This window comes from Balaenoptera physalus (genome assembly GCF_965194825.1).
Source record: "Balaenoptera physalus genome assembly, chromosome: 5".
Lineage (NCBI taxonomy): Eukaryota > Metazoa > Chordata > Mammalia > Artiodactyla > Balaenopteridae > Balaenoptera > Balaenoptera physalus.
In genome coordinates this window covers 107,132,290-107,157,158 of record NC_138884.1, presented here as the reverse complement: position 1 = coordinate 107,157,158, position 24,869 = coordinate 107,132,290, and the positions used below count along the sequence as shown (strand labels likewise).

Here is a 24,869-nt window from a genome sequence, read left to right as displayed (position 1 = left end):
TTCTTAAGAGTTCCAATATGTTTGAGAGTATATTTGCAAACAATTTTGAAAGGATTGGACCTGCTATGAATGAATGAATCTAGATAGTGACCATCAGTGCTGCTAACATCACAAAAAAAGAGATAACCATATGTTATCCATCTCCTGATGCAAATGTTCAATACCATCTATAAACTGTTATTTCTCCCAAAACAAACCTGCATCTGATCTTTATAGGTCCTAGTTTATATGAAATGCAGAGGACAGAGAAACATGTAAAGAACACCATGAAGATGGAATCAGCAAAATTCAGCCCATGGGAAACACTATAGGAACAGTAACAAGGCTCTTCAACAAATAAATTGCAAGGGGGAAAAAAGACATGGCAAGGCATCCTGTAAGTTAAAAACAGACACAAAGAGACAAATTAACCAACTGCAATATATTGGTATCATTTGGATCCTGATTCAAACAAACTGTTTTAAAAACTGCATTTATGAGACAACCGAGAAATCTGAATATTTCCTGAATATTTTATTATATTGAAGAGCTACTGTTAACTTTCTACAGTATAACAGCATGATGTCTTTATTTTTAAAGAAATACACTGAAATATTTACAGAGGAAATGATAGAAAAACTGAGATTTGCTTCAAAATGAAGGGGGTGAGGAAAAGGAGTGGGTAGAGGTAGAAATAAACAAGATCAGTCATGAGTTGAGTTGTTGCATCTAGGCATCCTACAAGCTCCTGTCTCAACTTGCATCACTCAGGCCTCTGCTTGTGCACCTGGAATGCTCTCCTCTGCTTCCTGAACTCTTCCACACCCGCAAAGTTCAGTTCAAATGTTCCTTCCTCCAGGAAGTCTTCTGCAATTGCCCCATCATGACTAATCCCTCCTCTGGACAGCCATGAGCACACTATTCATGCCAGACAGTCAGCATGGGCCAGCCCTCCTGCATCATAGCTGACTGTGGAGGTGGCGGTCTCTGTGCTCAAGGTCAGCCTTTTGAGAGCAGGGGAACCCAGTCGACGCCATCTCTGCCAAACAGCAACAGGTCTAGCTCACTACATACTTACAGGATGGAAATTCAAGAACTTGGAATCAGACAAGTCAGCTCTGAATCTGGTTCCATCATTTTTCAGAAATATGACCTTGGGCACATCACTTAATATCTCTGAGCTATTCTCTGGAAGAACTAAAGAAGTGTGTAGTAGGTGTCATGGGCTGAATGGTTGCCCCCAAAAAGATATGTCCAAGTCCTGACCCCGGGAAACTATGAATGCGACCTTATTTGGAAAAAGGGTCTTTGAAGATATAATTAAGTTAAGGATCTCGAGATAAGATCATACTGGATATAGGATGGGCTCTAAATCCAATGACAGATGCCTTTATAAAAGAAAGCAAAGGGAGATCTGAGCCAGAGACACAGAAGGCAGATGTGAAGATGGGCAGAGATTGGAATGATGCAGCCACAAGCCAAGAAACACCTGGAGCCACCAGAAGCTGGAGGAAGCAAGGAAGGATTCTCCTCTAGAGGCTTCAGCCTCCCAGAGCGCCAATATCTTGATTTTGGACTACTGGTTCTCAGAACTATGACAGAATAAATTTCTGATGTTTGAAGCCACTCAGTTTGTGATGATTTGTTACAGCAACCCTAAGAAACCAGTACAGTGGGAGTCAAATAAATACTTGCTCTTCTGTCCATGTGATCATCAAGATGTAAGATTAATTTAAAAGCTTATAATGAATATGGGTTTTATACATTCATATTTTACTTAACAAACACTTATATAGCACTTAGTTTATCAGACAAGGTCCTCATTGCTTTATAAATATTATTTAAATATTATGATGATCCCCTAAGTACTATTATTATTATCTTCATTTTACAGAGGGAAAACTCAGGAACAGAGAGTTTAAGTCACTTGGCCAAGGTCACACAGCTCGTCAACATAGAAGCCAGGAATCAAACCCAGGCGGAGGCTCCAGAGTGCAGGCTCATCACTACCACTCAGGTGTTGGGCTCATTTCCGAATCTAGACCCCAGCCAAGCAGAGGGTACGTGGCAAGCCTGCCTCAGGGCACCCCTCCTGTATTGTCCCTCCTGCTGTATGCTTCTGCCCCAGCATTGCCCCATCCAGACCACACTGGACAGCTGCTTCTCCAAGTCTACATTTTAGAACTTCTCTTCCACCCAGTACACAGCGATGTCTAATACCACATAGGCTTCATCCAGCAGCTGCTGGGGTGGCCTCTCTTTATTTACATTCACACTTAATCTCTCATTTCCTGCATGTATTTGAAGAGACCAGGAAGCTTTCCTTCTTGTGTCTTTCACGGCACTGGCACACATTTATTTTCCAGAAGGGCACAGCCTACCTCTACTGCTCACTTACAGGAAGGCAGGGAGGGGCATGTTTCAGGACTTTGTGGACAAGCTTATGGGAATACAATCAACAGGACTCATTTTTCAGTTTAGCACTGGAAGCTGTACTATGAAGCAGAAGACACATCAGATGGATTAAAGGAGTGCCTGTTACAGTCTCCAGACACGCCCCCTTCCAGGGAGCACAGGGGGAGACAAGCCCAGGCGTGGGCATCACAGGGCTCTGGGTCAAACCTTGGCTTGGTCCCTTAGCCGTCAGTGTGTGTGACCTTGGAACACTCCCTTAACTTCCCTGAGTCTCACTTCCCTTATCAGCAAAATACAAGTGGTAACTATGAGCCTAGACCATCAACCCAGCCTGCCTGAATTCAAACCCTGGCTCTGCCACTGGCTAGTTCCATGACCTTGGTCAAGTCAGTTAGCTCTCTGGACCTCAGCTTCCTCTTCTGTAAAATGAGATTAATAGCCCCTAGCTCACAGAGTTGTTGAGTTGTTCAAATCCCTGAAAGCAGGCACATACTAGCTGTTTGCTGTTATAATTGTTCGGATGCAAAGAGATGACAGCCGTAGACTGCCCAGCACAGTGAGTGACACTGGGGAGACAGGATCAATTAATGTTAGTCCTTTCCCTCCATGACCTTATTTATGGCCAGGCCCATTGCCAACATGAGTCACGTGATGTAAAGAAAATAGTGCTGGCTCCGTCTGATTAAGTAAGAACACACAGGTGCTGGATATAATAAATCATCCTAATTCCAGGTGGACATTGGCACGGACACACCTATCGGGCTGTCCGTCCAGCCACCCCTTTTCTGGAAACCACCTCCCTACCTGTGATGCCACGGGGCCAGCAATGCCTCACAGTGCCAGGCTCGCAGCACCCGGCCCAGGCACGAGGTGTGACTGTAGCCACAGTTACCCGAAGGGCCCGTGCTTGGTGACTGGCCCCGGGCAGGACTGGAATTGAGACTTGGGACTAAAAGAGAGAGAATGCCCAGCCACTCACTCTCCAGGACGCTGGCCTGAAACCTATGACGTTGGCAGCCTGGTTCTCCACCAGGAGGATTACAGGATGGGAGAACCCAGAAAGGGGGGTGGGAAGGAGGAGGAATGAAGAGGCCACGGGGCAGAGAGGAGCCAAGATGGGAGCCAGGTCGAGTCCCTGGCTCCCATCTTGATCCCCTCCCCAACCCCCGTGAGTGTCATGAAGTAACCCGGAGTCCTGATGATAAACCCCCTTTTTTTCTAAATTTTTTTTATTGAAGTATTGTTGATTTACAATGTTGTGTTAGTTTCTGGTGTACAGCAAAGTGATTCAGTTATACATATATATACACACACACTCACACACACACACACACACACACACATACACACATGCACCCATATATATATAAAAGAACATATACATATATTCTTTTTCATATTCTTTTCTATTATGGTTTATTACAAGATATTGAATGTAGTTCCCTGTGCTATACAGTAGGACCTTGTTGTTGATAAACCCCTTTTCCGATTGCCTTTGCTAATAGGTTTCTGTTGCCTGCAACAGAAAGACTCTCAGTTAATATCACATCCTGGTGGCATCTCAAAGTCTGAGGAAACCAAGCTTAACTCTTCCCTCTTCCCCACTTCTACCACTTCTCCAGCTCCACCCCCAGACCCACCAACTCCCGGGAGCAAATCAGATTAGCAGAAAATGCTGTTACAAATAGGTCAACCATCCTAAAATCTAATTTAAAAATATGACAAAACAGAGTGGAAAATGATTTTAGAAAATTTCTATAGAAATAAAAGCAGGGCTTCCCTGGTGGCACAGTGGTTAAGAATCCACCTGCCAATGCAGTGGACGCAGGTTCGAGCCCTGGTCCGGGGAGATCGCACATGCCGCGGAGCAACTAAGCCCATGCGCCACAACTACTGAGCCTGCGCTCTAGAGCCCGCGAGCCACAGCTACTGAAGCCCGCGCACCTAGAGCCCGTGCTCCACAACAAGGGAAGCCACCGCGATGAGAAGCCCGTGCACCGCAACGAAGAGTAGCCCCCACTCGCCACAACTAGAGAAAGCCCGCGCACAGAAACAAAGACCCAACGCAGCCAAAAATAAAAATAAATAAAATAAATAAATTTATTAAAAAATAAAATAAAATAAAATAGAAGCAGAGGAGACTTTTTTTCACTTGTTCCATTAAAAAGGCTCGGACCTGGGTCATGATTTATGCCAAATTCATCACAGACACCCAAAACTGGAAAAGGCACTGCTCACCACCCACACCAGATAATCTTCTGCAATGCGCGCTTTCAATGTGCAAACATTACTATTTTTCACTGTAACTCACGATCATTTTAAAAAGCAGTATGATAAAATAAAAAGGAAATCAATTACCCACAAAGTAAGCTGTAGAATATAGGAAAAACAGTCCTAGAGACAGGGGGTTCTCAATCTGCCACTGGCTAGTTGTGTGCTTTGAACATGTAATCTCGTCCTGACTTAGTTTTCCAATCTGTAAAGGGCGATGTAATAAATAGAAATAAGACCACCATCTACATCCAACCTCTCAAAGTTGCTGGGAGATTCAAATGAGCTAACACTTTGCACAGTGTGCGTGCCTTACAGCAGATCCTGGGGAGAGGAGGAGAGAACAGAGAAAAAACAAGAGCCCACGAGATGCAGATATTTTTGTGGGAGTAAAGACTACTCAGTAAACTAGCATTGCATCCAAATCCTGGCTTCTAGAGCCAGTTCTGCTGCTGTGGGGCTTGCTGCACCCCAGTGTTCATTGCAGCACTGTTTACAGTAGCCAATACATGGAAGCAACCTGAATGTCCATCAACAGATGAATGGATAAAGAAGATGCGGTACATATATACAATGGAATATTACTCGGCCATAAAAAAGAATGAAACAATGCCACTTGCAGCAACATGGATGGACCTAGAGATTATACTAAGTGATGTAAGCCAGACAGAGAATGACAAATATCATATGATATCACTTATATGTGGGCTCTTAAAAAAAAAAAAAAAAAATGAACTTATTTACAAAACAGAAATAGACCCACAGACATAGAAAACAAACTTATGGTTACCTAAGGGGAAAGGGGAGGTGAGGGATAAATTAGGAGGATGGGATTAACAGATGCACACTACTACGCATAAAATAGATAACCAACAAGGACCTACTGTATAGCATAGGGAACTATACTCAATATTTTGTAATAACCTGTAAGGGAAAAGAATATATATATGTATAACTGAATCACTGTGATGTACACCTGAAACCAACAGGACATTGTAAATCAACTATACTTCAATTTTAAAAAAAAGTCACGGGTCTTCCCTGGTGGCACAGTGGTTGAGAGTCTGCCTGCCAATGCAGGGGACACGGGTTCGAGCCCTGGTCTGGGAGGATCCCACATGCCGCGGAGCAACTGGGCCCGTGAGCCACAACTACTGAGCCTGCGCATCTGGAGCCTGTGCTCCGCAACAAGAGAGGCCGCAATAGTGAGAGGCCCGCACACCGCGATGAAGAGGCGCCCCCGCTTGCCGCAACTAGAGAAAGCCCTCGCACAGAAACGAAGACCCAACGCAGCTAAAAATACATAAATAATAAAAATAATAAAAATAAAGGAATTCCTTTAAAAAAAAAAAAGTCACGTGCCAAGGGGAAAAAAAAACCACGAAAAACCATGATTGTCTCATAGTGTCCTTTATGTTGCAAAGCACCTAATGAGCACTTTGAGGCTATTACGAAACCTAGTAACTGGGTGAAAGAATATGAATAATGGGATGGTGGAAGAAAGCCAACACACCAAGACAGCACCTGCTAAATTCAGTATTATATTCTCTAAGCAACCTGACAATTTTTTCTGAAAGGGGTAGTGCTGGTCTGTTTCTGGGAATTTCTTTCTCCGAAGTAATAAGTATTGACGAAGGTCAAGGGACAAGCAAGGCTAACACCCTCAGATTACATTAGGATTTAAATGCTAGACTAATCATGATGTTGGTGCTGAAAACCCTAGAATGCATTGGAAGCAGGATGTCTTTTAACCTGATCATTTGAATGAAGACCTTTAAAGATACTGTTTTCCCTTGTGAAACAAGTGTGAGGAAGCCTTCACATGAAATCTAGAGGGAGAAAAATAAAACGACATATGGAAAGAGATTACAGGATTAATTACATGATCTGCCTTAGAATGACACAGGAGACTTCACAATCTTTTTAAAGAAGTCACTGTAAATTAGTATTAAACAACTGAATTCTATGCTTTTTACATAAAAAAACAAAGAAGCCAAGACTAAAAACACTAGTAGGTGTTTATTTATTCAATTATATTTACATCAAGTCCAAAAGTAAACAAAAAGATATTTATTGAGAAGAGTGAATTTGTATTCAACATGAATAAATAAACTCAATTTGTTTTCTACTTCTGTCCTTTGGATTTCCAAATTTAGTCTTTTAAGCAGCGACATAAACAGTAAGCAGTACTTGTTCAGGACTCTCTTCTGTGACAGTAGGGCTCAGGGTGATTTACTTCATTGAATCGAAATTTAAACTAACAAAAAATTGAAAACTGCACTTCAAACTGTTTCAATTGCTTAATCTGAGACAAATAAATGTAAAAAATTCTATGTAAATGTATATTAAGAAAATCTGTAAACTGCTCATAATATAAACAGGTGCTGAAGTTCACTAAATACATTTTCTCTCTGTCTCTCTGTCTCTGTCTCTCTCTCTCTCACACACACACACACACACACACAAATAATCTGCTTATGAACAATGGCTGGCCAGCTAAGGAAGATGATAAAGATTACTACAAATTTTATAATATTTAGTAGTCACTGATAATATTCAAATCTTTGTAGTTTAAGGAACAAACTTAAGCTAGACCTAACATTAAATCAATAAAAATTTAGACTGCCAAACCCTAATAGCAAACAATTCCCACAGACCATTTAAATGTTCATAATCCCATTCCTGAAAACATATACCCGGAAGACTTCCGAGTACAGATGAGCCGCAGTGGTAAGGCCAGATAGTACGCACACAGAACAACAGCACGATGCCATGAAAGTTCCCTCCTGGCTTCACACTCAAACTCTTAGACCTAAAGCAAACAAGTTACCCAGGTAACAGGTATGGTCCGCCCTGGCCTTGCCCTAAGCAGTGTCAAAACTGCATTTTGCGGTGGGTGGCAGAGAGTTAAATTTGTAACTTTAAATGGCCATGAGACGTCATTATTAACTTCTCGTTTGATGACAGAGAATTTGCATTTTTACCCTAACTTTTACCTTTGGTATGAACTTGAGAATAATTCAATACTCTAACCAAAAAACAAAACAAAGCAAAACAAAAAAGGAGGGGAAGAAGGATAAAGAATTGGAAAAACAACATAGCAACACAGTTTGATTTCATTTTATCATCACATTCCTGACAACCTATTTATTTTTCTTAACTTCTGGCTAAATACTTTCTGCTCCTGTGCAATTCAATCACTTTGAATCTCATACTTTAATATACGGAATATATTCTGCACTGATCATGTTGTCATTAACAAACAATATCGTGTGTGTGCCCGTGAGTATGTTTGGAGATAGATTGTATCTTGTCCCGCCACTGGCACTTACCTTCAGGGAAAGCATTCGGCTGCACCATGTGTAGAAAGATGTGCACAATTTGAAAGAAGATGCCAGTGGGTCCAGCTTCATAAGAATCTTTGGTCTCATAGTTCGTTGGAGGAAATTCAAATTCCAAACCATCAGGAATGTATGTGGATGATGGCGGCGGCCCCTCTGACATGGTGTCCCCATGAAGCCCCAGCAGCAGCAGGAAGCCAAGGAGAAGGGCCATGGCTAGCAAGATGCCCCAAACATGAGGTAGAACTGGGGGCCTCCCTCTTCAGAGGTTCTGGAAGCCTCGGGGAAGACAGGAGTGTGTTTCTGTGCGGAAGAGGCGTGGCGAGGACTGAGTCTGCGGAATCCTTGGTTTTCTCGCTGGGTTGGCATGCGGTGAAGGGTGGCAGAGAACCTTCTCGGCTGTGGGGGTACGGTCAGTCGATCAAAGCACCATCCCTGGCAGGGAGAGAAGGGGCGGGGTCACTAATGCCTGCAGCCTGCCTGCACCGGCAGCTCCCCTGGAGGAGAGGCTGCAAGGCTTTAGAGCAAGCCCTCAGCCTAATCCGCTGCGGAGGAAGCAAACACAGAGCCTGCTTCAGAGCACAGGGGCAGGAAAGCTGGAAGGTTCCATGCTAGAGGCCAGACCCAGAAACACCAGCTAGTGTAACGAGTGTGTGGTCTTGGAAACTGATATTCATTCAGCACTTACCACATTCCAGACACGTTCTACATGCTTTACGGGTAGGACCTCGGTTAAGGCATTATCCCATTTTACAGATGAGGAAACTGACTCAGAATTTCAGCAACTTGCCTGAGGCCATGGTTGATTCATGGTGGGGTAGAATTCAAACCCAGCAGTTTGCTTTCAAAGCCCAAGTTTGGACTCTCCCAACTCCAAGACACTCTCCTTACAGAGCCCTCCCTCGCAGTCAGAGAAGCAGAGGCCCCCAGCGATAGATGAGATGCTTATTTTTCGTCCAATTTTGGGTTGTTCTCCCCATCTCTGGAGATATGTCTTACTCCACCTTTTATTTTATTAATGGGCTCACTGATCTCATTTCAACCCACCTTCACTCACCCCCAGCCCAAACTAGACAAGCATGGCCTCAAGGGCAGGGAACAAGCTCTTTAAGGCCAGTGACACTGGTTTCTGTCTAATATGCTCATCAGGTAGCCCTGATGGAAATCCCTGTCCCAAGTCACCACCTGGATGACTCGGGGTCCAGGCGATGAGAGGCAGAGCAGAGGGAGACTCCCACCCTCCCCTGGGGAAAGGGAGAAAGATCAGGAACCTAAAATCGGCTACCAGCCCAGTGTCTAGTGAGGGCAGCGTGGACCCGTCCTCCTCGAGTTTCTCTCCCCAGAACTGAACATAAGGCAGGCATACAGTTGGCTATCAGTAAGAGCTGCTGAATATAAAACCAAATAAGCCAAAACAGCTGCTTTGCTTGTACCACTGCAACAGGCTAGATGAATCAAAAACAACTGGGATGGGGGCTTCCCTGGTGGCACAGTGGTTGAGAATCTGCCTGCCAATGCAGGGGACACGGGTTCGAGCCCTGGTCTGGGAAGATCCCACATGCTGCGGAGCAACTAGGCCCGTGAGCCACAACTACTGAGCTTGCGCATCTGGAGCCTGTGCTCCGCAACAAGACAGGCCGCGATAGTGAGAGGTCCGCGCACCGCGATGAAGAGTGGCCCCTGCTTGCCGCAACTAGAGAAAGCCTCGCACAGAAACGAAGACCCAACACAGCCAAAAATAAATTAATTAGTTAATTAATAAAGTTCCTCTTTAAAAAAAAAAACAACAACTGGGATACTCTGCTTGCCCATTCTTTTCTGGGGTCAGGAACACCCTGATTTCCTTTTCTACATCAGATACACACTCAGGAACTTTCAAAATAAAGACAGGGTGCTCCTGAAACACACACTGCAAGACGGGGGAGAGGGACTACCAAGAAAGTGACTCACTGCACAAAAGGCTAGAGGACCCGCTACCTATATTCCACCAAGTCGAAGAAAGCTCCACACAAGAGGTAGGATTTAATGAGCTATTTGAATGAAGACGTTCATTCACATCGGGTCCCCTTAGATACTGCCTCATCTTCTAAGCCTCATAACCACTCCTATTACTTCTGCACAGGCCTGCCAATGGAATGACGCTTGACTCTCCCGTTATCAAATCATGGGCTGCTCAGATCCCCAGTGACACCGAGTGCCAACCTCATGGAACCCCTAGCTTCCAGGTCCATCTCACCCACAGACACAGACACACCAGGACCCTGGGGACCGTTTCCAAAGGGCCATCCCTGCCAGGCATGGGTGCTGCCAACAACCTGTCCTCAGGCTCTGAAGTGCTCTAGCCTTTCACTGGTTCTACCAGGAACCAGCACCCTGCTCAGACTTCAGATCATATCCAGAGAGAACAAATAAGAAGGAGGAAACAAAGCAAGTCGGCTTTTGCAAGGCCCCTCTCTGGAAGCCTGCAGGGCTGCACAGGGCAGGAGGAAGAAGCGAAAGGAGAGGGGGCGTGTGGTTATTCAGGTAGGACAGGGCAGTGCTGCTTCAGGCAGGCAGGTGGGCAGGCACACACACGTCACACACACCGTGCATGCACTCACAATGACACACAACTCACAGAGACGAAGCACACACCAGGAACGTACACTCCACACACTGACACACACAGGCACACACCACATTCCCGTCTTATCTTGTTATCTGCTAAAGGACAGGCAGGAGCACAGCAGCTGGACGGATTAGAGGCTCAGCTGCTAAGAAAGACTGACTTCCTGGTAATGCCACCAAGCCTCAGCTGGGGACAGAGGGAAACACAGCGGGAGGGAAATGGCAGAAGGCCCCCGGGAGAGCTATGAATACACAGACTTCCAGACATCCTTGGTGAAGAAGCAGGGGAAAAGAAATCCCAACGGAAATGCAAAGATGGGGTGTTCCACTGAGTCAGGGCGGCACCTGAGCAGCACGTGCGTCTTGCTCCAGAGGGTAGGTCCCTCTTAAAGTTTAGACCACTTTTAGGAACATCTCACTACTTATGAAACACTAGACAATGGATAAAAGTCAAGGCAAAAAGGAAGAGGGTTTCATCTCAGTTTGAATCGTTGTTCCAAAAAAGAAGGTCTGGGTACTTCCCTGGGAAAGCATACTAGGTAGCAAGAGCCACTGAGAGCAGCTCAGGGAACTGCCAGCAGAAAACCCAAGACGGCTCCCAACCCAACAGCCGCATCAGCGTAAAACGGAGTCTGTTTCAAATGAAATTATAGGATCTCATTTCTGGAGATGTGGCCCATTAATCTGCATTTTTAACATGTTCCCCTGGTGACAGATTCTTAGACAACTAAGGTTTGAGAGCCAGCACTGTTCCTGAGTTCCCTCCTGGCTAATCCATGCCGCTTTCCAAAGACACCTCCATCTTCCCAAACACAACTGCAGAACAACAGACGTGAGGCAAAAGCACCCCAAACGCCCTTCTTGTATCGCATTGAACTGATCTAGCCCAACAGCTTGGTGGGGTCCCTGACTTCCTCATCTTCTCCATACCCTTGGAGTCTGGCGCACAGTAGGCACTCAATAAGGATGGCTGACATCAAATGGTGGCAGGTAGAGAGAAGACTGACACAAAATGGTCAGGTTGACCTATTTCAAAATTGGTCAAGCACCTGTGTATGAGCAGTCTACAGCCCGTGGGAGGGAGGTGTTGGATTGCTTGTAGCTGTTTCCTCCAACACAGGGAGCAGACTGTCTCCTCACTGGATTCATCCATGACGGAACAACTGGTCTACCACTCTGGGGGGCCATACTTTCAGCTGCAATCCTTGACTTAGCAGGCTTTGGAAATTGCTCCCTTGGGGCCTCTCTCCTCAAACAGGCACTAGACTAATCAATAAGGTAGGTTCACCATTTTCTGGTTTATGGGATGAAGATTCCTGGGTCCCCTGGAAAGGGACCCAAGAACACGAATTTTAAGCAAATACCTCACATGATTCTGAGCCTGGGGTCCAGAGATCGGCACTTCCATGAACACTTGTTCAAAAGCAAATACGATGACCATCCAGCTTCACTTCTTCTCTACTTTTTCTTTTTGATGGAATTTTTGAAGGAATTTCTTTTAAAAGGATCTGTGTAGGTGTTCTCTAGGGTTTTTGCGGGGTGGGCGGGTGGATGGGAGATGCCCAACTTCTGAGCCCACCTTTGTGAGTCTGGGGGGTGGCAGCCCTGCCTCTCATTGTGAGGCCAGCTGAGGTGCCCAAACTGAGCCCAGGCTCAGCCAATCAGATGCTTACTCCTGGGCTTGTGCATGAGACGCACTGAGGCAGAGGCAGTTTCCACTTCGTCCTAGCAATGATGGCAACATGCCAGCAGCCACAGCCAGAGTCTAATGGTGGCAGCCATGGCCATACACCCATCAAGGGTCCTGTTGCATGTCCTGAGTCCCACTCCTCCGGGCTCCTGAGCCTGGCTAGCCAGCCTTTCTGTCACTTCGCTAAGCCACCCAGTAACCAGTCCCTTTTTGGCTAAAATTACCCAGAATTGGCTTCTGTCATTTTTAACAATGCATCCTGACCTTGATCAAATCTCAGAGCGAACTCTTGACCCCTGCAAAACTGATTTCCTTCATATTTTAAACAGTCCCGACGAAACAATATTTGGTTTAAAGTTTTATTATTTCCAACCTATCCTTTGATGCACTTTGCTTCACCTTACTAGATACACAGAAATAGTCCAGCGTGGAACTCATAAGGAAGTTCATTTAAAAATTATGGGATACATTAAGAAAACAAAACTAAACTAAGGGGCGCTGCTGCAGGGACCAGAGCCCTGGCTTTCGAGACTGGGAAGTCTCTAGTCCCACTGATGAGCTCTGTGACAGCAGTTGCTTACAATCTCCACGCTTTCCTTTTTGCTAGTCTGTCAAATGGTGTTTTAAATAGTGTGGGAGGGTTGGAAATGGAATAGGTACAACTCCTGGCACACACACAACTGGCTGTCGATTGAGGGTCTGGACTGCCCCTGCGAACAGCAATAATCTCAACTCCACCATGGCCGTGAGGCTCACCCTGACAGGCAGAACAGCTTCCAGAACATTGAAGGAGGAAACTCACAAATGAGTGAGAAAAGCCTAAGTAGTTAACTTCACACACATTGAATAATAGGAAGTTGGTGATATTCAAGTCTTGCGAAAACGGCAATTTCATACGGTCCAAGCAACCAAAGAACAGCAGCTGTTTGGGTCTCCGGTGGGTCTCTGTTGGGATGGGGGGAGGGGACGTTCAAGGACCTCAATCACACCTGCTTGTGTTAACAAAGATCAGCCGCCTCTCTCAGAAACCCGGGAAAACCTTCCTCCAGCCCGGGCAGGAGCAAGGTCAGCAGCCGCCGCGGGCTACAGGCGCAACCTGTTGCTACAGAAAGCTGGTGGCGCCGCTTCCCCAGCCTTCCCCTCCAACCCACCTGCAGGCCGGGGCCGCTCCTGCCCTCGCTCCCTCCGCGCCAGGAACCTCTCCCCGGCTGCGGGACAAAGGATGGGCGTCAAGGCGGGCGCGGGAAGCCAGGAGACTCGAGGAATCCGCCGTCGCCTGGGGGAGGGGGTTGCCGGAGTAACTTGGCTGCCCCGAGAGAGTCGGCGCCGGTTCCCCGCCGAGGCGCGGGTTGGCGTGGACTGGGGTCGCCGTCCTAAGCCGTGTGCCCCAGGCCCCCCTGATCGCATCCCCCGCCGCTCTCGGAGAGGGCTTTCGAGGAAACTGACCTGGGGCCCCCGACTCTCCCGCACCGCGAAGCTCCTCCTCTGTCCACGCTTCCCTTTGTTGTCCTGGCCGGCGCCTAACCCAGCGGGTTGCGCCTCCATCATCCCGTTCTCCATCAGGCAATCGCCAAAGGTCCCCGCGCTGTGCACCCAAAGCGGACCGGGGGGATGCATCAAGCCAGGGGTGCGTGCGCTCCCAGATGGGCAAGGCGATAAGGCCTCCCATGGCACCCCCAGAGCCCCCCTCCTGTGATGGTCGATTGCACCGCGTACTTCTTTTAGCAAACCAGAGGAAGGTGACCCCTTTCCATACCCAGCTGGGGAGGGTCAGTGTCCCGCACCCCTCGTTCCACTCCCCAGGACTCCCCTCACCGCCAAACAGTTCCCAAGCCCCGGACCAACCTCGCCTCGTCCGCCGCCCTCTCAGAGAACGAGCCGGTGGCCTCGGGGTCTGGGTCCCACTCGCGCTCCCACCGCCTGCTCGCGCCCCGGAACCTGGCCACAGCCGCCAGCTCCCCTCCAGTGGGCGGAAAGAAGACCCACCACGCAGCCCGCAAAGTTTGCGTGCGTCTGCGCCCTGCCCGGAACTCTCGCACGGTCCACGTCGCCGGCCCTGCAGCCCCTCTGGTTCCCCCGACGCTCCCGGGCTCGCACCACCTGCCGCGGCGCCGGGGAGGGGGTGCCGAGGGTTGGGAGGAGAAGGGAGCAGAGCAAGCCCCTCCATTCCCCATTCCCCGCCCCCAGCTTTCTGGAAAGGGGTGCACTCAGCCCCCGGGTCTGGGCCGCAGACACCTTCCGAGCTCCGGCGTGAGGACGCAGCTACTCACCGTGCGCCCGGTCCAGCTACCGGTCAGCCCTCGCCGCCGCTACCGCCCCCCTCTTTCCTCCCAGCCCTGCTCGCCCGGCCCCGGCTCATGAATGATTTATGAGTCGGCTTCGGGGACCACCGGGATGGCTTCCGGAGAGGCCGCCCCGCTGCCCCGCGCGCCGGCCAGACTCCGGGACGGGGCGGGTCCGAAAAGGCGCCTGCCTTGGAGGCGCGCCGGCGAGGCCCAGGGTGCCCTTGGGGACATGTTGCGGCCTCCCCAGCTCCCGGGCGGGACTTGCGGATGAGGCTGCCGCAATGCACTGCTTCCTGAAATGTACTCACCCGCGGCGGGAGAGCTGAGCGCGCAGCCAGGTGGCCGGTGGGGACTGACTCGGTACTTTAGAGATAGCTAATCCTGGAGTTCGGCTCGCGCGCTCCCGGTTGGACCAGCTGAGCAGCTTCGCCACGATACCCCGGGGCACCCGCTGGGACCTAGCTTCATCCATTTCCTGAGGCTAGAGTCCCGCTCCACAGAGCACGTCCCTCCCACAGGACCCACGCCTCCTTGAGGCAGGCTGAGCGGTTTACTTGGAACGCCGCTCCTCTTCTAAAAACTTCGCATCTCTCTGGTTCCACCTCAGACCTGCCTTGGTTGACTCCCTCTGCCGCTTTAGACGATTCTATTGCGTTTCCAAAACTTAAAAAAAAAAAAAAAAAAAAAACTACTCAAATAAAACAAACCCCCAATCATTTGGTTCCTTAGCGTGTACCAAGCGTAATGCTAGTGGCTGGAGCTATGAAACCGGCAAAAAGCAGCCCTTGCTCCCTTGTACGCACACAGGCATCCGCTATAGCTCCAAGCACACGGAGCTTTCATTACTCATTTCATCTCGGTCTCTTGGCTGTGCGTTGCCTGCTATCCCCTCAAACTGAGGGGTGGGGACCTTCTGCCAGAAGCAACCACTTCCTCTTCTGTGCTCACCTCACTCCTCACTCACTGCTTCCTATGTTGAGCGGAGAGTACTCTCTGGTAAGAAAAATAAGACTAAGGGAAGAGAAGCACCTTCCGGACGGTGTCTAGCACACAGCAGGTGTTTAATGTTTGTGATATGGATGGATTGATGGATGCATGGAAGGATGGACAGACTGACAATTGAATGATGGCCAGGAAGGTTAACTCAACAGCTCTTTCACTTACCCCAGAATCTAGCATAAAACAGGTGCTCGAAAGAGCATTATTTTTGTTTGATTTAAGGTTTAAACTGATCTTGAATGTGCATCTTTCCCGGATAAATGCTAGTTCAGGAAACTTCTGAAAACTGCACTATAGGCATGCAAAGTTAGGTGGTGCCCTGAGACATCTAATCAGTCCGGCTGTTTCTCCCTCTGAAACTGGTCAGGGCCTCTGCTTGAACACCTCCAGAGGCCCCAGCACTTCTGCTCAAGGGCAGCCGTCTCTGGGTGGGGACCAAAGGTGAGTTCTTCCCTCCTGAGGGCAGCCAGCTCTGCCCTGCCTCAAATTTTGGCCCTGTCCCTTTTCATCACTGTGACTTTGGCTGCTTAATCTCACTGAGCCTGTTTCCTTGTCTGCAAAGTAAAAATAATTATGCCTCACGAAGCTTATTTTTACTCCTAATAATAATGATGATGATGATGATGATAATAATAATAACAATAATAGTGGTGATAGCTGAAACTTAATGAATGCTTACTACAGATGAGGCAGTATGCCAAGTGCTTTATGTGCATTATTTCATGTAATCTTAGCAACAACAGCAGCATAGTATTATCTCCATCTTAAAGATAACGCTAAAAGAGTTTCAGTAATTTGCCCAAGGTCACAGAGCTAGTAAGTGACGCACTGAATCTGAACCCAGATGTGGCCTCCAGAGCCCATGATTATCCTAACATACCAGTGCCCCAAAGACAACATAAAACCCTCTGGGGCCTGTACTCTCCTGACAGATAATGTAGTGTGGATTGAAATGGTTGGCCATCAGTCTTCCTGCAGGCACTGAATGCTTCAGCTGTTTTTATCCATTTCATACCCCCAACACCTACTCTACCTGGGCCATCATCTGTGTTTAATAAATGAATGAATAAATAGTAAACATAGAACACAATGTTAAGATGTGTTCTGAGCAGCCTTAGGCAGACTGTAACAGGAACTAATGATTTATTCTGTTCAACTTGGCTTGGAGTTCTAATCCTACAGTCCCACTATTCAGCACAACTGAATTTCTTTTCTCTTTTTTTAAAATTGAGGTATAGTTGATTTACAATATTGTGTTAGTTATAGGTGTACAACACAGTAATTCAATTTTTTTTTTTTGCAGATTATATTCCATTATAGGTTGTTACAAGAAATTCAATATAATTCCCTGTGCTATCCTTGCTGCTTATCTCTTTTATGTATCATAGTTTGTAACTGTTAATCCCATACTCCTAATTTGTCACTCCCCACCCTCTCCTCTTCGGTAACCATAAGTTTGTTTTCTATGTCTGTGAGTCTCTTTCTGTTTTGTATATGATTCATTTGTATTATTTTTTAGATTCCACAGGTAAGTGATATCATGTAGTATTTGTCTTTCTCTGAGTTATTTCTCTAAGCATAATACTCTCTAGGTCCATCCGTGTTGCTGCAAATGGCAATATTCCATTGTTTTTTTATGGCTGAGTAATATTCCATTGTGTGTGTGTGTGTGTGTGTGTGTGTGTGTGTGTGTGTGTGTGTGTATATATATATATATATATATATATATATATATATATATATATATATATATATATATATATATATATATAAAACATCTTCTTAAGCCAGTCATCTGTTGATGGGCACTTGGGTTGTTTCCATGTCTTGGCTATTGTAAATAGTGCTGCTATGAACATTGGGGTGCACATATCTTTTCGAATTAGAGTTTTCGTGTTTTTTCCAGATATGTACCCAGGAGTGGATCATATGGCAGCTTTATTTTTAGTTTTTCAAGGAACTTCTGTACTGTTCTCCATAGTGGCTGCACCAATTTACATTCCCACCAATCGTGTAGGAAGGTTCCCTTTTCTCCACACCCTCTCCAGCATTTATTATTTGTAGACTTTTTGCAGATGGCCATTCTGACCAGTGTGAGGTGATACCTCATTGTGGTTTTGACTTAGTGCAACTGAATTTCTATGTCATATGTTATATGCAAGGCCAGAGGGGGTGATGTTATTCCCATACACACACTGAGTCATTAGATGCAAAAATTGTCCCCCTTTCTGAAATTGCTTCTCACTTTGCCTGCCCAAATGAAATCTAAACAAGAGGCAGCAGGGCATCCTAGAAGGATCCAGAAGATTCATTCAGGTTCAGTCACGAACAGCCAGTGTGTTCCCTGGTAAGTCATGTAACCCCCCTGGGCTTCACATTCCTCACTGGTCAATAGCCATGCTCAATGACCACATAAGACTAAAGGCTACCATCTTGGACAGTGCAGACAGGACATTTCCATCATCACAGACAGGGCTATTGGACAGTGCTGGGTTAAATAGTGAACCATAATAAAGGGAAAATTACAACAGGACTACAATAACAAACTTAAGTTTCAAGAAAAGTGATCAGGGTTATGTAACATTAGAAATGAAGTGTTGATTGAAATCAGTTATTGTCAGAGTACACAATACTTGGTCATTCAACAATCCTTGATCTTTGACAAGATGTTCCTTATGAAGAACTTTGAATATTTTTCTCTGAGTCACTAAGACTAAAACAAAATAGGTAGGTTAGTGAGTATATTATTCTAATTAACCTGAAAATTTCTATAAATAACTATGTTCTCCCAAAATAATGTATTTGTATGACCAACAAACATTGCATCATATGATGCTTTAGAAAAACGGGTTTATGCAATCTCAACATCCACTGCCTTGTCTTCTTAAGACTGAAATTTGTGTAAGAGACAGCCAGGGAGAGAGGGAAAAGGAGAGAGAGACAGAGAGCCAGTGAGAGGGAAAGAGAAATTGTTCTAAATAGAAATTCCACTAGTTTTGAAGGGAATGACTTCATGCAAGCCAAGGTTCTCCTATAAATGTTTTACCTCATGATTTCCTGTTAATCTTGCTTTTTTCCACTTGCCTCTGGGCTTAGATGCCAAAAAATAGCATTGCTGGTGTTTAATAACCAAAAGCCAAGAATACATTCTTCCTGTACTTTGAGAACATTCAGCTAAGATTTGTAACTCATCCATCAAGCCCACTGCATAGTAATTCAGAGGAAAAAAACTTCAACCTAGTTTGGACCAAGAGGAGGAAAGAGAGAGAAGGGGCCAGGCCAAGGACAGTACCTCAGAGCCTGGATTCCAAACCTGGGGAGAACTTGGAAAACTCAGTCACAATTTAATGAGGCAGGTATTGGGTAGTTTTATATTTTATGTGCTGTATCTTTCTTTCGGTAACTGTTTCAAATAAATGCCTCATCTCTAGGGCTGGCTTTCATTTGTGGCTTTCCCCCTGACATCATTTTTAACATGCACTAACTCAGATGGGGCTTCATTATCTGTCTTTAGTGACGGTATGGAAAAAATGAGAGCAGCAGAAGGTCAGAGAATTATAAAGTGTTAGGATACTTGCTCTTATTTTCTTGAGGAAAGCAGGGTTCTTTCCAGCTAAATTGCAGAGCAGGTAGACAGAAAAATTCCACAATTTCTGATTCTATGGTTTTCAGTTTTTATTATATCCCAAAAGAGATTCACCCAGGAACTTTTATTTATACAACACAAAACTTACATCTATGCATGCAGTGTTTTACTCCTCTGGGAATACTTACTATTATTACTTTCCTCTAAAGAACTATTAATTTGCATTTATCTTCTGCATCATCTGAAAGCAGTTATTAAACATCTGTTAATCATTCATACATACATTCATTCAGTAACATTTACTCAGCACCTGAAACCGAGCATGACCCTGAGGAGTCCTCCCAGCTAACCAGAGATTTATGGCTCAGATAATGTTCCAACCACAAGAGAGAACTGATGGCTATTTGGAACCATGTAATCAAGACAATCATCTCTGAAAATAGAAGATTACCCCCTCCCTAGCATGTAGCCCCTTCCTCTTTTCCCTATATAATCTCCAAGCAAAACCTGGGGAGTTGGGAGTTGGTTCTTTGGGACATGAGTCCACCTTCTCCCCAGGATTGCCAGCTTCCTCAATAAAGCTATCTCTCCTTTCACCTAACACTTGTCTCTCAGTATTGGATTCTTGAGCAACAAGCAGCTGAATCTGAGTTCAGTAACACTGCTACTCGTCAGGAGCTAGAGATTCTAGTTACCCTGACCCAGAACATACTTATGAAAAGTCAGTCACACTGTAACAGGGGCAGGTGTGGGGAAGTTTTATATTTTGTGTGCTGAATCTGTCTTCTGGTAACTGTTTCAAATGAAACTTATGAAAAAAAAAAAATTTTATCAAACACTATCTTTTCCTCTTATTTACCCTCATTGTGAGACTTTCTAAAAAAGCATTCTCTGCAAAATTCTCTTTTGCTTCATATTTGATGTGCTACCTAAGCTATCATCAGGTATTTATTTTAAATCAATATTTAAAATATTTATTTTAAATCCACTAAAATTTCTGCTAATTAAAACACTATTCACTTTTGCCAGAGCAATTAAGGTGTTAAATTATAGTCCCAACCACCTACTCATGCCAGAGAGTGAAAGGTGGAACTAAGTTTTGTGGTATAGTGTGGAAAACCTGGGAGGTGGAGCTTGAACTGAACTGGGAATGAGCCCTAGCTCTGTTACTCCATTCACTCACTCATTCATTGATTTTTCTCCTTCATTCATTCACTTACACATGCATTTGACAAATGGTGATTGACCACCTTCTGTGGGCCAGACTGAGCAAAGAGATAGGGCAGAGAATAACAAAGGACACCCTTGGCCTCCCAGAGCCAATCCCCTCATAAAGGAGACGATGAGACACACAAGCCAACAAATCAATAAGCGTGTTCACTGTACACCCTTCAGTAAGTACTTGACGTCTCTGATCTTCAGTTTCCTCACCTACAAACCACAGGTTTTGCAAAGATTAAATGAGATGATATATGTAACATACCTGTAGGTATGTTGAATGGCAGCTATTATTTCTGCTCTTACTATTTCTCTGTCAAACTCCCTTTCACCCCTACCCCCCATATTTATTTCCAATTTCATAAATTAGGGTGTAGGGCTATTGGGTCCACAAGCTAAATATTCATCCCATAAATATTTACATAATATGTCCTAAGGATTTGTAAGGCTCCAAGCCAGAGAGGTTGAAGAAGCTGGATATATTCTGACTTCTGCTCTGCAAAAGAAATTGTCCAAAACTTGGAAATGGGCAAAGGAGATGACTGGGCATCTTTTCAGTGGAGTGAGGGGCATGATCTAAAGGACCTTCTGGGAATTATTGGATCTTACAGAGGTGTGTATTTGATAGTATTTATGTTGACTAGGCTATATCACAGCTCTGTAAAGGTAGAAGTTAAAACTGTAGAACACAGGGACTTCCCTGGTGGCACAGCGGTTAAGAATCCACCTGCCAATGCAAGGGACATGGGTTCGATCCCTGGTCCGGGAAGATCCCACATTCCACAGAGCAACTAAGCCCATGTGCCACAACTACTGAGTCTGCGTGCCTCAACTACGGAAGCCCATGCTTCATTATGGAGGGAAGAAAAATTACAAACGAAGTGAGAATATTGTTGTAGATCAGGGTTTTTTAACCTCAGTGCTCTTGACATTTGGGGCTGGATAACCCTTTGTTGTGGGTCTGTCCTGTGCATTGTAGGATGTTCAAGCATCCCTGACTTCTACCCACCAGACAGAAGTAGAGCCCTGCCCCCTTCCCCCGAATTGTGACAAACAAGTATTTTCAAAATCTAGAGTTTGATTTTTTTTTTAAGTCACAGGAGAAATGACTGAGTTTGGGCAGAATTTATCAGCTATATTAAAGAGGGAGTCCCTGGTATCAGTTTTGGCAAGTGCTAAGCGTGACGGTCATGAACTGAAGCATACTGTGCACCCAAGCCGCTTAATCCATTCACATCACCTACCCGGCCCTGGGGAGTCAGCCCTCAGTGACTTCCCATCGCCCCAGTCACAGCCTGCCCTGGAAGAATTGCAAAGTGAGTTGTTTTGAGAATGCAGCTACCTGCTTGGATTCCTCGGCTGTGACCTTCACAAACCTCCCCTGCTGGGTGCTTGCTCTGAGATTAGCCTACCACTTGGAGAAACTAGACATCTTACTTATAACCGTGAGCATAGAAGCATTCAGAAAAAAGAATAGGACAATTCATGAAATTTCCCATGGGCTAACGAGAAAGGGCCCGGTATGTAATAGGGCTTCAATAAATCTCAGAGGAAAGCAAGGGGAATGGGGGGGGGGGGGGCTATGAGCTCATAAGAAGACAAATGAAAGCAGTGATGAGATAAAAATTCACATTTTAAGGCAAGATAAGAAAAATTTAAACATAAAACCTCTTCTCTGCCCTTTGGCCTCCTCCGTCCCCACTGGTATGCATTGCACACCTGCACTGGGTGTTAACCAGACTTCCCCAGAGGGAAAGATCAATTTTTCTCCTACTGGCGCCAGCCATGTAACTCCTTAGAAGATAACATTCCTTTCTCAATCCTGTAAAAGGTCATGATGACCCACCCTCACCTTGTACATGCAGAGATCTTCGGTGAACTTTATGTACATTGCCAATGCAGAATTTCCCTTAAAGATTGGTGCTGAACAGACTGGTCAGTTGACCTGGGGAGACACTGGACTGCACTTAATGGAAGTTCATAGCTTAAATACTTACTTATGCCCTTACCAATATTACCAGCTATACTACTTGTATTCTGCTCATTTTACGAGATTATTGTTTCTTGCATTACCAAATGTGTGACTGAGCCTCAGATAAAATTAGTGATGATTAGGTGACTTGAAATGATTGACCAAACGTATAGTTCTGTGAGATCAGTGATTGTGGGACTTCCCTGGCGGTCCAGTGGTTAAGATTCCACACTTTCCCATGACAGTGGGGGACCAGAAAATCTGCAGAGCATGGAGGGTAGAACCCCAGGCCTGGATGATAGAAAAATAACAACAGCTAACATTTTACTGAATGTTCACCATGCATTGGGCAGAATGCTAGTTTCCATGTGCCAACTCATTGGCCCTTATAATAACTCTATGAGGTTAGTTCTGATATTATTTCTGCTTTACAAATGGGGAACCTAGTACCAAAAGGTTAAGCAATGTTCCCAGGGTCCAGGCTCCCCGTTAACGTGTGGGGGGCTCAGGGCAAGAGTGCATGCAGGTCCATAGACCACATGTCAAATATTTGAAAGTTAAGAATCCAGCCAACAAATTGTTAAATAAAATATATTCTCTCATCCTAAAAAAAAAAAGAAAAAAGAAAAAGAAAAAGATTCGTGCTTCCAACGCAGTGGGTGCAGGTTCAATCCCTGGTCTGGGAACTCAGATACCATGTGCCATGTGGCGCAGGCCAAAAATTAAAAAAAAAGATCAGTGATTGTAATAGTTAGTGTAACTCTAGATATGGGAAGAAGCGACAGGAGGGAACCATTTCCTGGACCATAACAGACCAATGAGACAGGCAGTCCAGAGGCTTTTGCTTACAGTTAACAGGGCCTAGTCCAGTAATAGCACGGTGAGTGGCCTATCAACACAATCCTTGCCTGACCTGGGGATGAGCATTCCTAGCGCCGTGGGACAAATTGATCACGAAATGCCTCCCAAACCTTGGTCGAAATTAAGACCGAAAAGGAAGGGATTGTAAAATAAAGAATGTTGCCCACCATCCAGTCCGTAAGAATCAAGTCATTAGGCGCTGCAGTGGCTGACCTACACTACACCCTGGAAGGAATTCAGGGTGAAGATCAGGAAGACATGCTCTGTGCTCTGGGAAAACTGGCAGAACAGGCCTTCGGGTAGTTAGATATTTTCAGGAGAAATTTTTTAGGAGCCTGGATTTCTGCATCTTCCCATACTTAGAAAAGCACTGAAACCACTAATTAAGATGTTTATCCCTCAGGGCTAGCAGCAACCTTCTACTGAGATGTGTGCTTGATTGCATGTACCCCCTTCACCAAAATCACATATATACTGGCTGGCCTCCCCCCTTACCTTTTTGGAGTAGTTCTCAGAGCTCTCTGACAGACTGACTGTCTCCCGGGTTCACATGGGTGAACCTAGAGATTATCATACTAAGTGAAGTAAGTCAGACAGAGAAAGACAAATATCATATGCTATCACTTATATGTGGAATCTAAAAAAAACATGACACAAATGAACTTATTTACAAAACAGAAATAGACTCACAGACATAGAAGACAAACTTATGGTTACCAAAGGGGGAGGGGGAGGGATAAATTGGAAATTTGGGATTAACAGATACATACTACTATATATAAAATAGATAACCAACAAGGACCTACTGTATAGCACAGGGAGCTATATTCAATATCTTGTGACAAACCACAGTGGAAAAGAATTTGAAAAAGAATTTTTATATACGTGTGTGTGTGTATGTATATATATATATATAAACTGAATCACTTTGCTGTACACCTGAATCATTATAAATCAACTATACTTCAATTTAAAGAAATTATGTATCTTAATTAATGAGCTTTTAGGCGCCCCTTACATTTTGTGCTGGCCCTGTGTGACTCCATGCAACACTGGCCAAGACCAGAGCTTATCCACGCATTTCCCTTTGTTCACTAAACAAGTTCTTTGGGGCGTGGCTCTGCATGCAGCTATACTAAGCTCTAAGCCTGCAGAGATGACGAACACCAAGCCCAGCCCTCAAGATTGTCACCATCTAGTGGGGGAAACAAACAAAGGACACTCTGAATTCTAGGTGCACCAACAGAGAGCGAGGACAAGGTAAGTGTGGGCGTAAAGAGAGGAAGCAAAGCTCCGCTCAGCCCCAGCTGGATCAGGGAAGGCTTCCCAGGGGCCCTGGTGCTCAAGCTACTTCTCTGGAGTGAGAAGTTCACCAGGTGGAGAAGGAGGAGGACATTCTGAGCAAAGCAGTCAGCATTCCTAGGTGTCTTTCTGAAACTGAGCAGGATCCTATGGGGCCCTCCTGGGGAAAAAAGCCTTTCCATGTCCCCCCATTTCTTGTTTGTAGGAAAAAGGCTTCAGCCTCCTAGGCCTTCCCTGAACTCCAAAGGGCAGATTCAAACAGTTACTAATTACTGGAGTGAGGGAAAGCAGAAACAAAGGAGGAGCAGTCAAGAAACAATGGTGCAGGGCTTCCCTGGTGGCG

General features: G+C 45.5%; 1 protein-coding gene across 5 annotated transcripts in view; it reads right to left on the bottom strand.

The window, feature by feature from the left end:
* PROM1 (prominin 1) overlaps positions 1–24,869 on the bottom strand; it is a 113,596-nt gene that overhangs the window by 81,291 nt on the left and 7,436 nt on the right. Inside the window, exons 1-2 of one of the 5 annotated variants that reach the window (XM_082462413.1) lie at positions 14,897–15,248; positions 7,998–8,441 (exon numbers count right to left, since the gene is read on the bottom strand). In XM_082462413.1, the coding sequence (XP_082318539.1) occupies positions 7,998–8,220 (223 nt within the window). In that variant the 5' untranslated portion in view covers positions 8,221–8,441; positions 14,897–15,248. Of the gene's footprint in view, positions 1–7,997; positions 8,442–13,454; positions 13,538–14,148; positions 14,226–14,573; positions 14,843–14,896; positions 15,249–24,869 lie in introns of those variants that run through there. The other 4 variants (XM_082462412.1, XM_082462416.1, XM_082462415.1 and 1 more) reach the window with 4 other exon arrangements.